The sequence below is a fragment of the Phycodurus eques genome, chromosome 7, assembly GCF_024500275.1.
Source record: "Phycodurus eques isolate BA_2022a chromosome 7, UOR_Pequ_1.1, whole genome shotgun sequence".
NCBI classification, from domain to species: Eukaryota; Metazoa; Chordata; class Actinopteri; order Syngnathiformes; family Syngnathidae; genus Phycodurus; species Phycodurus eques.
Genome location: NC_084531.1, coordinates 11,872,830 through 11,889,221, shown reverse-complemented (window position 1 = coordinate 11,889,221; position 16,392 = coordinate 11,872,830). Strand labels below are relative to the sequence as shown.

Here is a 16,392-nt window from a genome sequence, read left to right as displayed (position 1 = left end):
GTGACGACCCCCCCCAAGCTGAGAACAATAGCACACTAGTCAACGACTTGAATACCTTCTACTGCAGATTTGAAAAGGACACTTTCTGGAAAGGACACTGCTGGACCCCCTGCAGTTTGCCTACCGAGCGAACAGGTCTGCGGATGATGCAGTCAACATGGGACTGCACTTCATCCTAGAACACCTCGACAGTGGAGGGACCTACGCGAGGATCCTGTTCGTGGACTTCAGCTCAGCGTTCAACACCATCATCCCTGAACTCCTTTCAACCAAGCTTCTCCAGCTCAGCATCTCACCTGCCATCTGCCAGTGGATTTACAGCTTTCTGACGGGCAGGACACAGCAGGTCAGAAGTCTGCCACACGCAGCATCAGCACTGGGGCGCCCCAAGGTTGTGTCCTCTCTCCTCTGCTCTTCTCTCTCTACACGAACGACTGCACCTCAGCGCACCTGTCTGTCAAACTCCTGAAATTTGCAGATGACACCACTGTCATCCGCCTCATCAAGGACGGTGATGAGTCTGCATATCGACAGGAAGCGGAGCGGCTGGAGCTGTGATGCGGCCGACACAACCTGGAACTGAACACGCTCAAGACTGTAGAGATGATAGTGGACTTCAGGAGGCATCCTTCGCCACAGCTGCCCCTCACGTTGTCCAGCTGCCTTGTGTCAACCGTCGAGACCTTCAAGTTCCTGGGAATTACAGTCTCTCGGGAACTGAAGCGGGCGACCAACATCAACTCCGTCCTCAAAAAGGCCCAGCAGAGGATGTACTTCCTGTGGCTTCTGAGAAAGCACGGCCTGCCACCAGAGCTGCTGAGGCAGTTCTACACAGCCGTCATCGAATCAGTCCTGTGTTCTTCCATCACAGTCTGGTTTGGTGCTGCTACAAAAAAGGACAAACTCCGACTGCAACGGACAATCAAAACTGCTGAAAGGATTGTCAGTACCCCCCTACCCACCCTTGAGGACTTGCACGCTGCCAGAATTAAGACAAGAGCGTGCAAAATCCTCTTGGACCCTCCACATCCTGGTCACCAGCTATTCCAGCTCCTTCCCTCCGGTAGGCGATACCGATCAATGCAAACTAGAACTAGCAGACATTCCAACAGCTTCTTCCCTCTTGCGATCAACTTCTTAAACACCTAACCTACAATTCCATTACAACCATTCCATTACTTGAGTTCGTTGTCACATTTCTGTGGGGCCAATTAAACATTACCCGTGCACTCACTGTAGTTGTCTCGCCACGCTGCACTATTTGCATATCTGTTGTTGACCAATACTGGCCACTCATGCCAGAGTAGCATCTGCTCCATTTGCACACTGATTGAGGAGTATCTGCAACATTTGCACAACCAACATTGTCCCAGATGATCGCACTACTCGTCACTTTAAACCGCATACACTCCTTGAAGTCTCGGCGCCCTTTGCACAATGGTCATTGCACCGGACTATTGCAATATTAGTCATTCGAACTGCTTTAAGTGCTAGAGGACTCTGCATCTTTTTGCACAATTATAAAAAAATAATAATAATAATGTACCGGCATTACCAGATAACTAGCAACCCTTTACTGCTCAGTGACTGTTTTTATTTCTCAATGTCTTTATGTCTCAAAAGTGTTCTCTGTCAATTGACTGTCTGTTGTCGTACTAGAGCGGCTCCAACTACCGGAGACAAATTCCTTGTGTGTTTTGGACATACTTGGCAAATAAAGATGATTCTGATTCTGATTCTGATGCAGCAAGACATCAACTGCATGCCTTTCTCCTCAAATAGCAGTCCAAGCCCACTCACTACTGTCACAGCATCAGTAAATGGTGCCCATGGATACAAGGCAAGAAAAGCATCACAAGCAGGACTAAAGGCATTACTATTACAGGGACAAATAGAATGTGATCTTGATCAAATATTAATAAAAAAAAAACACACACATTCCTTGTGTTTTTTTTGGACATACTTGGCAAATAAAGATGATTCTGATTCCGATTAATTGATTGTACATTCCAAAAAATACAACGTCAAGCGGGTAACATTTCGTGTAATGTTGTGCGCTCGGGCTGACTGAGGTGCACTCTGAAGATGCCGCATGGGCACGATGAACTGGTCTCTCCTTGGATTTTTTTGTTGTTGTCCAGTGAGGTGGGGGCTTTTCTTTGGACAGAGACGCGAGGGGGCAGGAACAGGAGCAAGGGCGAGGCAGGGGCGGGGACTGAAATCAAGCTACATTCAAATCTTGTTAGCAGCCAACTGCATGCTGTCCTTTTAAAGATTTGAAATGTTGCGATAAATAATATACCGGAATGGCAAGTATTTTGCACGTGATTGTAATCCAAGTGCAGTGAGTTTTCCACATGGTTCGCTGTGTGAAAACAGGCATTTCCGCTCCACATGGCTTGTAAGGTTTGATCACGAGGCCCATGAAGCGCAGAGTACTGATGCTGGCCTTTTTGCTTGTTGTCCATGTTTTTGTTCAACCATCTCCAATACGCCTCATGTGGAAAAAATTAACAATCCCAAATTGGTTTCTGGTAAAAGATTCTCCATGATAAAAATAAATTAATAGAGATGGAGATCAGATTCTGGACAAGGACCCTTGCACCGTCCTCTGGTTGTTAGGGCACAGGTAGCCCCTCAGGTGTTTGCGTACCTTGCTGTGCAGCGAGGCGTAGATGAAGGGGTTGTAGCACGCCGAACTCATTGCCACTAAATGGCAGCACACTTGTAAGATATTGATGTAACGCTTGCCAATGATGTCGCAGTCTGGGTCCAGGTCCAACAAAAGGTTCAGCACCTAAAAAAATGACATAAGAAGGATCAACTAAGAAACACACAGTATGCTATGTGTTTGGTGCAACCGAACCAGGTTCTACTGCTGATTAGTAAAGAACAGAAAATGCTAGAAAGAAGAGAGTTTACCCTTTCTTTTGGTAGGTTCATTGCTTATATTATCACAGAACACAACAGCCTGTGGGTCTTGAAAGCTCTGTCAAAATGCTCTAAAACAGCTGGCAATAAGGAAAACTCTGCTTTGAAAATGGCTGCCAATGAATGGGTTCATTTCATTTGCCTAGGTCATGTACTCTGTCAGATATTCATATTTCAAAAGATGTCAAGGTAAACACAAATAATACCCCAAATCTTTTGAGATCAGATGACATGGGGCATTCTCAGCATAATATGTATAATCCATATTGGACTGTCGTGTAAAGTTGTGCAGGTTTACTTAATAAAGTGGCCGTTACGGTATATTTTCTACTAGTGAAAATCCTCCTGGGTTTTATAACCCAGTTGGCACAAATTGCCCTTACAGAAGACATGCCTGCCTTGCCATTCCTACTGATGAGCTACTCTTTTGCATGGCTCATTGTGGACCTAATATCTGTATGGTGACAAAGATTAGCTTCTCTAATCACGTTGTTTCATCTTTTAATGGACAGTTAATCCTTTCGATGGATTTGATAGCCTTAGTATGTCTCCAAATGGAACACATGATGCGTAAAAAGGCATAAAAAAGGTTAATAGAGAGACTTTCTCATGCATCATCTCACCTGCAAAGGGAGCCAACACAGAGCAAATGCCAGCACTGATGCCATCAACAGAGAGAAGGTCTTCTTCCGCTTTTGCTTCCAGTGCCGCTTCCTGCTAGTCTCCTCCCCGGGCACAGAATAGCGCTTGAGGCTGACGCTGATGGCGCAGTACGAGATGCTCACGGACAGCAGCGGGATCATGTAGGAGGTGATGAGGATGAAGCAGGAGTAAAGCAGTCGCAGGTTGCCGCTTTCCGGCCAGAACTCTTCGCAGACCACCAGGTCCATGCCGCTGGGCCGTAGGTCCAAGTAGTGTGTGTAGAAGGACGGAGGAGCGGCCAAGGCCACGGATAAAAGCCATATGGCCAGGGTCACTGCACCGCAACCCCACAAAGAAATCCGCCTACGCACCGGATGAGCTGAATGGAACAACCAGAAATGATCACTGAGAGAAGATGTCACACAATAGAAGCAACACATTCCATACAGGGCAGCATGGTGAATAGGGTTTAGTACGTCTGCCTCGCAGATGAGCGGTCCCACGGTACGCCGATGCGCATTTTACTGAATGATGCGTAATTGGTGGAGAAATTACAACAAATTTCTTCTCTTCTGCCTACCTTTCCACCCAGTGTATAAAGAAAGCAGTGCAATGAGGGCTAACTAAATGGATTCTGTCAGGCGTCAATTTTAGTATGTGCCGTGGCTGCAAAAAAATGTTAATACATTTTTTTTAATAAAAACGGACAGCCGGCCGCAAATGGCTCCCTGGCCATCGTTCGAACAGCATCTGCTCTAAATTGTCCACAGTGTGAATGTGAAAACGAGAGCTTCTCATGCATCTTGCTTAAATCAAGTATTGAATGACTTTCTTACATTGACTTTCTTTGCCAAATATAGACAAAGCACACACAAACGGAGTCAAACAGAGGGGGCTGTCAGAGGGGGCTTTTTTGGACACTCCTATGACAAAACCAAGATTGTTTTTTTTTTTTAATTAAATTAACACTTTTATACTAAGTCTATGTTATAACATCACTTTATGGAAGTCTAAATAGCCAAAATATGGGAACTTTAAAAAAACGCCTAAGAAAACAAAAACTCAAAACAAAATCGTACATTATAACTTCTAATTCTACACAGTGTTTTATGCTCTTACAGTGATTGGTCTGTCAGCATTTCAGGGGGTGTGGCTCATCAAAACGGAAATTGGCAGCATGAGGGAGCTGGAAAGAAACCTCCAGGTATCATTTCCAATAATTTGTCTTACCGAGGACAACATATCGGTCCACCGCGATGGCCGTGAGGGAAAGCACTGACGCAAACACAGTGGCGCATTGCACCAGGGGCACCAGGTGACACAGGGGACTCCCAAAAGCCCACCCTTGGCTGCCGAAGGCATAGGACATTGTCATCGGCACGCAGCTCAAACACATCAGCAGGTCTCCAGCGGCCAAGTTACCGATGAAAAAGTTAGTGGCGTTGTGGAGCTTCTTGTCCACCAGGATGCAAGTCAACAGGAACAAGTTCCCCACGCTGGCTATGACCACCACCAGGCAGTAGAGAGACATGAAGAGAGGTTTGAAACGAAGCAAAAGCTCCATGCCAATGAAAATGTCCAGTGGGTCACTCTGGTTCAGAGCTTGACTTTTGCTTCCGGCCACCACGTCTTGGTCTGCTCTGTGACTTGTGTTGTCGCTCACTGTGTGGCCTTCTTTCATTAGGATGTCCATGCTTGCCTGGGGAGTAGAAGGACAAGTCCATCGTTAATCCATCCATCCATCCATTTTCTGAGCCGCTTCTCCTCACTAGGGTTGCGGGCGTGCTGGAGCCTATCCCGGCTGTCATCGGGCAGGAGGCGGGGTACACCCTGAACTGGTTGCCAGCCAGTCGCAGGGCACATAGAAACAAACAACCATTCGCACTCACAGTCATGCCTACGGGCAATTTAGAGTCTCCAATTAATGCATGTTTTTGGGATGTGGGAGGAAACCGGAGTGCCCGGAGAAAACCCACGCAGGCACGGGGAGAACATGCAAACTCCACACAGGCGGGACCGGGGATTGAACCCGGCTCCTCAGAACTGTGAGGCTGACGCTCTAACCAGTCGGCCACCGTGCCGCCCACAGTGTGGATATGTGTGTTCAATACAGCACTTGGCACTAAAGCAAATTAAATGTGTCTATTTCATGTGGATTTGTTTCTAAATGGATTGGTTCTTTTTTATTCTTGGCAACAAATCTGTGCAAAAATTGGCAACATATACAGATACCACTTGACACAAAGCGACCACGGCGAAGACCTCAAAGTAGATGGATAGTTGAAATCATTAAACACACCGGAATACACTGGCAACAAATTGCAAAATGTCATTGTAGTTGGAAATGTGAATAAGAGGCTTTCATCCTGCAATGGATATAGATAATGACTGATGATGATGATGATGATGATGATGATATATACATACACACACACACACACACACACACACACACACATACACAGCGGCTGAAATAAGTATTTAACACGTCACCGTTTTTCTCACTAAATATACTTCCCAAGGTCCTATTGACCTGAAAATTTCACCAGTTTGGGAAAACCCCAAGTTATCCATACATACAAAGAAAGGAGAAAAAACAAGCTCAGAAATTAAATTGTGCGTAAAAATTTGAAATGACAGGGAAAGGTGCAAAAAGGCATGGAAAGCCAAAACAACACCTAAGATCTATCAATAATCAAACATCAATCCAGCCCCTTGTCAGTGCAAATGAATATCAGCTGGTTTGGTGCTAATTGATGGCCGACAAAAAGGTCTCATTGCCAAGGTGTGAGTCAAGACACATCTCATAATGGGTAAGAGCAACGAACTGTCTCAAGACCATCGCAAAGTAATTGTTGCAAAACATAACGATGGCATTAGTTACCGACACTCTGAATGTTCCAGTGAGCACGGTTGGGGCCATAATGTGGAAAGCCAATCATACCACCATAAATTTGCCTCGATCAGGTGCTCCTGGCAAGATTTTCTGACAGAGGAGTGCAAAGAATAATCAGAAGAGTTGTCCAAGAGCCAAGGACCACCTGTGGAGAGCTTCAAAAAGACCTGGAATGAGCAGGCACTGTTGTCACAAGGGAAACAGTGAGTAATGCACTCCGCCGCCATGGCCTGTATGCACGCTCACCATGCAAGACCACATTGCTGGGGGGGAAAAAGCATGTCAAAGCTTGTTTAAAGTTTGCTGAACAACATTTGGGCAAGACAGTTAAATACTGGAAGAATATAGTCTGGTCTGATGAGAGCAAAATTTAACTGTTTGGATGCCAGAATGCACACGTTTGGAGGAGAAATGGCACTGTACGTCACCCTAAAAAAAACCATTCCGACAGTTAAGTTCAGAGGTGGGAACATGATGGTGTGGGGCTGCTTTTCAGAAAATGTTAATGATAAACTTCGCATGATTGAAGGAAGGATGAATGGACAAATGTACCGAGACATTCGTGACAAAAATCTGCTGCCATCTACGAGGATGATGAAAATAAAACGAGGGTGGACATTTCAGCAGGATAATGATCCAAAACATACTGCCAATGAAACTCTCAATTGGTTTCGAAGAAAATAGACAAAGCTGCTAGAATGGCCCAGCCAATCACCTCACTTGAATCCAATCGAAAATCTATGGAAAGAACTGAAACTAAAGGTAGGTAAAAGAAGCCAACGGACCCTTCAAGATTTGAAGACTGCTTGTGTGGCGGAATGGGCCAAAATCACACCAGAGCAATGCATGCGCCTAGTTTCTCCATACAGGAGGCGTCTTGAAGCTGTCATTGCAAACAAAAGCTTTTGTACAAAGTATGAAATAAATACCAGTTGGCGTGTTCAATACTTTTTCCCTGTGTCATTTCACATTATCAGACACAGCTTCATTTCTGAGCTTATTTGTTCAACTTTCTTCGTATGTATCGATTACTTGGGTTGTCCCCAACATCTGGTGACATTTTCATGGCAATAGCACCTTTGGAAATATATTTAATGAGAAAAATGGTGTCGTGTTAAAGATTTATTTCAGCCGCATTGATATGCAGGGGTAATTGTGTGCACCTAAAAATATGATGAGGTGATGATACATTTTTTGGGCTTTCAGAGCTGTAATGGTAGTGGCAATCCTATGTGTGTATTTATTTATTTATTTGTATTTATTTTGTAATTGAGTATTTTAAAATGATGTACAAAGCTCCATCCATTCACTTCCTACATAGCTGGTTCTTATCCGCTGTATCCGGAACGTCATGTGACCAAACCCGGAAAACACGTTAGCATAACTATGGGTTGATGACATGATAGTTGGAACCTGAACTTTCTAAAATTTTGTTTTCTTTATGGCTGGTGTCTTCGGACAAAAGTGTGCAGTATATCATTTATTGATAGAAATCGGATAGCCTAAACATCGGATATGGTCGTCTTTGGTAAACTCTTGAACACATCCTGTGTAAAACATCCATCCATCCATTTTCTGAGCCGCTTCTCCTCACTAGAGTCGCGGGCTGTGTAAAACAATAATAATAATTAAAACATTTTACAGTTGCTTTGTCCCGGTCTTCTGCCATTGGGCTCTGCCAGTCACCTGAACCAGAAAGAAGTGCTTTGACCTGTTTTGTCGAATGCCGTTGGTTGCACATAACCCCTTTTAGGGTCTCAGGCTTATCCAGCTTACTTTGGTCGCCGGTCAATAGACAGTTAACCATTACAATCACATTTACATCTTTGGAAAATTTAGAGGTACTGGGACATGGGAGGAAGTATGTATGCAAACCTGGGGATAACATGCAAACTCCACACGAGAAAGGCTGGACCCCACATTGAAAGACCGAACCACAGAACTGAGAGGTAGACGTAGAGGTAGCTCTAGCTCCTAAATAACATATGACCTAATCATACACAATTAAGCACCAAAAAGACGGACGCCCAAGACATTGCAACTAAAGAATCTTTCATTTAATTCCAAGTTTCAATGGTTAAATTTCACGTTTTTTTTTAACTATATGGACTAATTTTCACATGTAATATTGTGGGTTTTTTTTTAAACATTCCATATCAAATACAGAATTTAAAACCTGTATTGTGATTAAAATAATTCATTCTTAGTTGGACCCACAGTGCATTGTGGGTATTAAAATATCAGTACTGTTATTCCCTTGTTCACAAAAAAAAGAAAAAAAAAGATGACATTACTAAACAATGTTATTTTCTTGTACCACTCATCAACAATGCATTACATTACAATGTACATTCAAATTGTTCAGGCACATTCTGTATAAGAATCAGTTACATTTTCACTTCAAACATGTATTTTCACTATGGGACTCAATACAAAAGATGCAACAGTAGTTCTCTAAATGCTCAAGTTCACCAAGGCGGACGATGCAGGGTGTTCACTGAGTGTAGAAGGTCTAAAAAGCACATGGATGGCATCTCGACCACAGTGACGTTTCAAACCAACATGTCTCTAAAGTAGCTGAAGAGATGGACATACAGTAAAAAATGGAAAGCCGAGGTGCAGAAGTTATTTTTAACTGATTGTTCTGCCCGAGCATTGACATTTCATTGCCTGGAATGCTTTCAGAGGCAGCAGAGGCGCTACCGATCAACGCAAACTAGAACTAGTAGACATTCCAACAGCTTCTTCCCTCTTGCGATCAACTTCTTAAACACCTAACCTACAATTCCATTACAGCAAGCTGGCAATTTTTTGACTTGAGTTCGTTGTCACATTTCTGTGGGGCCAATTATGTATTACTCGTGCACTCTCTGTAGTTGTCTCGCCATGCTGCACTATTTGCATATACTGGCCACTCATGCCAGAGTAGCATCTGCTCCATTTGCACACTGATTGAGGAGTATCTGTAACATTTGCACAACCGACATTGTCCCAGATGATCGCACTACTCGTCACTATAAACCGCATACACTCCTTGAAGTCCCGGCGCCCTTTGCACAATGGTCATTGCACCGGACTATTGCAATATGAGTCATTCGAACTGCTCTAAGTGCGAGAGGACTCTGCATCTTTTTGCACAATTGTCAAAAAAAAAAAAGAAAAAAATGTACCGGCATTACCAGATAACTAGCAACCCTTTACTGCTCAGTGGCTGTTTTTTTTTTGTCAATGTCTTTCTGTCTCCAAAGTGCTCTGTAAATTGACTGTCTGTTGTACTAGAGCGGCTCCAACTACCGGAGACAAATTCCTTGTGTGTTTTGGACATACTTGGCAAATAAAGATGATTCTGATTCTGATTCTGATGCAGCAAGACATCAACTGCATGCCTTTCTCCTCAAATAGCAGTCCGAGCCCACTCACTACTGTCACAGCATCAGTAAATGGTGCCCATGGATACAAGGCAAGAAAAGCATCACAAGCAGGACTAAAGGCATTACTATTACAGGGACAAATAGAATGTGATCTTGATCAAATATGAATAGAATATGAGTCATGCATGGTGGCACGGTGGCCGACTGGTTTAGAGCGTCTGCCTCACAGTTCTGAGGACTGGGGTTCAATCCCCGGCGCCGCCTGTGTGGAGTTTGCATGTTCTCCCCGTGCCTGCGTGGGTTTTCTCCGGGCACTCCGGTTTCCTCCCACATCCCATAAACATGCATGAATTGGAGACTCTAAATTGCTCGTAGGCATGACGGTGAGTGCGACTGGTTGTTTGTTTATATGTGCCCTGTGATTGGCTGGCATCCAGTTCAGGGTGTACCCCGCCTCCTGCCCGATGATAGCTGCTATAGGCTCCGGCACGCCCGCGACCCTTGTGAGGAGAAGCGGCTCGGAAAATGGATGGATGGATGGAGTCATGCATTACCATGACGTTATTAATACAACAACAATATCAATACTTAAATATGGAAATAAGAGTTTGTAACCTCAATCCAATTCGATCCATGTCACATGATTATTTTTTAAATCCGCTTATTTAGTCAGGATAGTGCGTTGCAGTTGTAATGGACAATGACAACGATTTTAGGCTGGATCTTTTGGATTGAAGGCAAACACTCAATGTTACATGTTTGTATTCACGACCGTATCACATCCCAAAAACACGCACAGTAGGTTTATTGAAGACTAAATTGTCCGTAGGTATGAATGTGAGTGCGAAAGGTTGTTTGTTTAGTTGATGTGCCTGCCAATTGGCTGGCAACCAGTTCAGGGTGTACCCCGACGCCTGCCGACAGTTAGCTGGGATAGGCTCCACCATACCCGTGACCCTAATGAGGATAGGCGGTGTAGAAAATGGATTTATGGATGGAAAGCGGGCTTCAATTACGACTGTCACTAGTGCGGGGGGGATTTAGTCATTTGGGTCACTCGGCCATCCGCATTCATAATTTTGAATATTAGTGTTTAGCATCAACTAAAAAGGACTATGAAGATGGAATAGTCCATTGAATGAGAAAGGAGGGCGGAGCACGAGAGCATCATGATAGGTTCAGCATTTGGATGCGTTTTTCGACATGTGATTTTAAGAGCAAAACAAAAACAATCGCTTTAGATCTAGGACAACTTTATTAATCAGTATTTCAGATACGTTTGTGGGCCTCTGGAAGTCTCATTCCCCCGAGTAATTGCCTGTGTTTGCCCAATGATGTTTCCGCCCCTGAACTAGTGGTATTTTTAGGCGTGCTGAGATGAAAGTTACCCTGCAAGGGTACTATATACACCCGCTAAGATATAACCCAGTCAAATTACTCACTAATGCAACACAAGTTCATCTTTTACAATTTCTGACCCTCAAAGTCGTCCATACTCAGGCTCATGTATAGGGATGACAGGAACTGGCAGGCTAATAGTCTTTAGCAGACTAGCGACAACTACATTCTGTGGCAAGTTTAGACATTAAAAAATTGCGGTCCAAATAAAAGTGCATCACATGTTGTCTCCTCCTCATGATTTAAAGACAATGTCAAGATTGCAAAACAAAATAGCTTCTTGATGATGATAGTATATTTCTGTTTTCCAACAGTTGCAAGCTACCATGTGCCAAAGTACGCAACATAAACCATGAGCATGTTAGTGCTGATCTTGGGACGCGGCCAGGAAAGCTGAGTATGCTTCTCCACTGTTGCCCATTTCATTAATTAAGCGAACAGGACAGATGCTAGTTTGTTCTTGATCCATCCTGCAGCAGTGGCGATGCTCTGCACCACTAAGTGGCCTTATTTTTAAAAATCTTATTAATGTCCAATTTCCATGTCCAATTATTTGATTTGTTCAACTGAAAATCTCCTTTTTAAAATAGCAATACTGTCATTACACACATACACACACACAAAAAAAACAAAAAAAAACAGTATGGAAATGCTATTAAACTACCCGCACCGGTGTGTATTGTACAACTACGTTACCGGTGCCAGTCGTGCACTGTTTTTTCTAAACACATTAAAAAGTATTGCGATAGCGCTGGAGTGAGTACGCTTACGTCACAATGTCTTAAAGGGTGTTTTATACTCTGTACTTTTGTGGCATATTAGTTTTTTTATTCCAAATGGTACAATCTCATGGATGTTCAGCTGAGTATGCCTGAGTAAGCGGCGTTAGAAGAAAATAGCTGGATGAATGGATGCTTACTTCTTCAGCAGATTCCAAATGGTTGCATTAGCAATGGCCAATGTTTGCCCCGTGGCTCCAGTTGATTTTCTATCTTGTCTCACCTTCACAATTTCTTATTTTTCACCCATAGACAGCTCTGCTTTTATATTGGTTTAACCTCTGGTTAGTATTAAAGCAGTGGAAAGCTGAAATGTTTGATATTGGCCTGCAAGAACAACTGGTTCACATTTGCAGGCAATGTTTAGCATGCAGGGAAACACGTTGATGAAACAAATATTTTCCAGCTCCCAAATGGCTTTTAGAATGTGAAAGTGCCTGTGAATATAAAACAAGGTTGTTTACTGCCATGAACTATGCGAGGTAGGACCAAAATGCAATGCTCAATGCGAGATTTATTTATGTATAATTCTGCGATTGGGTAGCGAGCTCTCACTCATCCATAACGCTAATGAAAACAAGTGCTACAGAAAATGGATGGATGGTTTTTGGAAAAGCGTATCTCTTCTGCTAATTCATTTTTATTTTTTATTTTTTTGCTGAAGTAACTGCACTGAAAATGCTAGTTTAATATACCAATTCTGTATTTTTTTTATTTGCAAGGTTGTGCAATAACGTGAAGTATTTTTTTTTTTCAATGATTTGAGCATACTTAAACTTGTCATAAAACAACTTACACAACAAAAAGAGCATTCAATACAAGTGCCTCATGGTGGGATCCTTGTCCCTTTGCGTTTGTCTTTTGAATGTGTTGGTCAAATTAATGCAAAACCATTCATTGAGTATAGCGAGAGTAATTTGTGAGTGAATATTTCCCTGAGAGTCTGTGTATAGTCGTTCTTCTGCGAAGTCATAACCATAAACATTTATTTTATTATTCATACACTGTATATTTTAAAACTTCCTACATAATATCCATCCTTCCATTTTCTGAGCCGCTTCTCCTCACTAGGGTCGCGGGCGTGCTGGAGCCTATCCCAGCTGTCATCGGGCAGGAGGCGGGGTATACCCTGAACTGGTTGCCAGCCAATCGCAGGGCACATACAAACAAACAACCAGTCGTACTCACAGTCAAACCTACGGGCAATTTAAAGTCTCCAATTAATGCATGTTTTTGGGATGTGGGAGGAAACCCACGCAGGCGGGACCGGGTATTGAACCCGGGCCCTCAGAACTGTGAGGCTGACGTTCTAACCAGTCGGCCACCGTGCTGCCCTTCATACATAATACCAATACAAAATATGCACATGAGGTGCAGTTTTTAATTTTTAAAAAACATTTTTATTTATTTATTTTTTGTCACCTTGCGGTCGGCATCCTCATGTTCTACACTGTAGTATCTGTGACTTGGAATGTGTGTAACCTTAATAGGCGGGACCTGGCCTGTGTCAGCGAATGAGAGTGGCTCAGGAAAGCACTGGCTATAAAGGGGCTACCCTTTAGCCAATCTGAGTGCTGAGTCACCCGGAGCAAGTTGTGGCCAATGGCAGTTTGTAAATGCTTATTACACGTTTGTTTGCTTATTGTTTGTTCAATGCGGTTGTGTATATCCTTGTTTATCCGTACGTATCCTTCTTTGACCACCTCTCATTAAAGTTGATCCCTTTTTATGAATAAGAGTCACAAAAAAGCCACAAAAATAAGTACGAAAAAGAAACAGCTGATTTTCTGAGGTCTCACATGATGTCATGCATTTGGGGGACTTTCTTCCCATAATAAAAAAGTTTAGTCAAATTCTGATTTCTATGACCTCAGGAGCATTCAACTTTGGAGGTGTCATGGGACGTGTTACAAAGACTCAACGTGATTACGATTTGTTCTATCTAGCAGTGGTATGCTTTATTAAATTAGCTAACGGTGTTTACTTTACCATAGCAGTTGCGTAAGCCAGTTTTGCTTTGCAGTAGACAGATTGCATTTATTATTATTATTTGATTTACTTATTTTTTTAGGTGTGAAACAATCACAAACTTTGGACATGTTCTTTCTTTTACAAACGTTTTCCTGCTTGCTAACGCTTATGGTTAGTTACTCTGCCGTAACATTAGTCTGTGTGGGAAAATTATCACCACAAAATCCCCTGATATCTGGAAAAATCTGCAATATAAAATTAGAGGGATATCTATCTATCTATCTATCTATCTATCTATCTATCTATCTATCTATCTATATATATATATATATATATATATATATATATACACACACACACACACACGAACGACACAACAAAAATCAAACCAAAATCTGTTTCAATTATATGCTTTCCAGAGGATAGTGTTTAAAAAATATGTGCAAAGCATAACAATGGGTTTGTTCATATAATTTGTGGCTGTGCAGATCAGATAAACGTGGCATTCTCCAATAATTTATGCTGTCTCTTTTTTTTTTATAAGACAAAATGCAACTTCTTCAAGTGCATTTGAAATAAATAAATATACACATACACACACACACACACACATTCTCTTTCAGAGCATGTTTCTTTGGATATTCCTACATTACATTTTTGATTAACAGACCAATACCTAAATGCTATTGATTTGATGACAAAAAAATGTACGTCAATGTACAGTTGTACTTGGTATGTGCAAATATGAAGCACTTACCTCAGTTGATGTTGCAAATTAAAGATGGAGAAAGCCCTCTTCAAGTCTGCGAATGATGTTGCGTTCTTCTTTTTTGACTGTTTTATCTACATGCAGCGTATGAAAAAATGTATAGCAATGAACACTCTCAAGCAGCCCACAGAAAAGGGAAGTCAGTCAGGGGGATTCACTGAGAGAGAGTGAGTGCAGAAGCGAGGGGGGACTAAAAAGCAACCCACGTCACCTCTCTCACTCAACACCTCGAAAAAAGGGCGAAGAGTTCTGTCTGCTCTTCCTGTGTGTAAACGCAGTAACAATTCAATAGAGTGCGAACTCACAACAATGACCAAATCCTGCTCTAATTTGGCACCTCGTGGAAGAGCAACCTGTTGCTTCAGTTTTCTTCGTTCTAGTGAAGGTAAAGAAGGTAATTCATAGCGGCTAGCGGTGAAAAAGGCATAACAGTTTGTGCCTGTGAAATCGTTGATGTGGTTATCTTTCCATTTTCTATAGCACTTCTCCTCTTTAGGGTGGCAGGTGAGCTTTGAGGCCATCCCAGCTGACTTCAGCTGACACTCACGTTCACACCTGCGGACAATTTAGAGTCTTCAATGAACCTATCAGGCATGTTGTTGGAATGTGGGAGGGAGCCGGAGTATGGTAAGATATGGTATGCTGTTATTGTCAAGCCTCAATATAATGTTAGCGCTTTCTTTGTCAAATGGCTGGCACTCTAAACTATGTTGTATTGTGTAAAAACGATTCAACAGGTGGCATTGTATATTCCATAATGCAAGCTTTTATTAACAACTCAAGGCAATAACAACACTACTGGTCTGCTCGGCAACACTCGGACAAGTTGGGGCAACATTGGCGTAACATCCTTTCAAAAGTAAGCCCTTCAAAATAAAACCATGCATTATAACAAAAGTTTCATTGCACTTTCTTTGGTGACTTTACCAATCACACTCATACTATTTTGTGTTATTTATTGAATGTGACTATTAAAGAAGCTACTATGTAGCCCAGGAAAGTGTGGTGAAGCTGTGTACAGTGTATATTATAATACAAGCATTTATTTTTGAAGGTCTGACATTTGACAGGATGTGTTACGTTGATTTTGCCTGAGTGTTGCAGACTAGGAGGGTGATTGCCTTTAGTTTAAATACACAACTAACAAAATGATTCAGATGAACACACATTGATTTTGGAAATAAGTTGCTGATTCACACTTTCTTTTATTTGTACAAAAACCGGGATAAAACGTTTACATTCCATACAACATGCGATAGGTTAAAATCCATGATATAGAGAGAGCGTATAAAACACATGTTCAAAACAGTTTTACCATTCCCAGAGGCTTTAAACACACAGGAACACACAACACAACTTATTACTGTAAAACACACTTTTTAAGGTATTTCTGGAGCCTATTCTCACTCCCTCGCTGTCAAGAAAATGGAAGATGATTGAGTAACGTCACTCATGGAAAACAAAATGAAAAAGATTCTCTAGCTCAGGATCAGAATCAGCTTTATTGGCCAAGTATGTTACAAGACACCCAAGCAATTTGTCTCTATGACAACAAACAGCCACTATGACAAAATACATTTAGAACCTAAAAATCACGAGTATGTAGAGTCATTGAGCAATGAAAGCTTACCACTC

General features: G+C 42.3%; 1 protein-coding gene across 1 annotated transcript; it reads right to left on the bottom strand.

Moving 5' to 3' along the window:
• Positions 1-843: 843 nt before the first annotated feature.
• On the bottom strand, positions 844-14,909 carry si:dkey-202l22.3 (7 transmembrane receptor domain-containing protein). Its single transcript, XM_061681689.1, has 4 exons — positions 14,746-14,909; positions 4,804-5,272; positions 3,555-3,952; positions 844-2,797 (listed from the first exon to the last, which is right to left on the bottom strand). Exons 2-4 carry the CDS (start codon positions 5,264-5,266, stop codon positions 2,579-2,581), a joined length of 1,080 nt encoding a protein of 359 aa, XP_061537673.1. The 5' UTR covers positions 5,267-5,272; positions 14,746-14,909; the 3' UTR covers positions 844-2,578.
• Between the last annotated feature and the right edge of the window lie 1,483 nt (positions 14,910-16,392).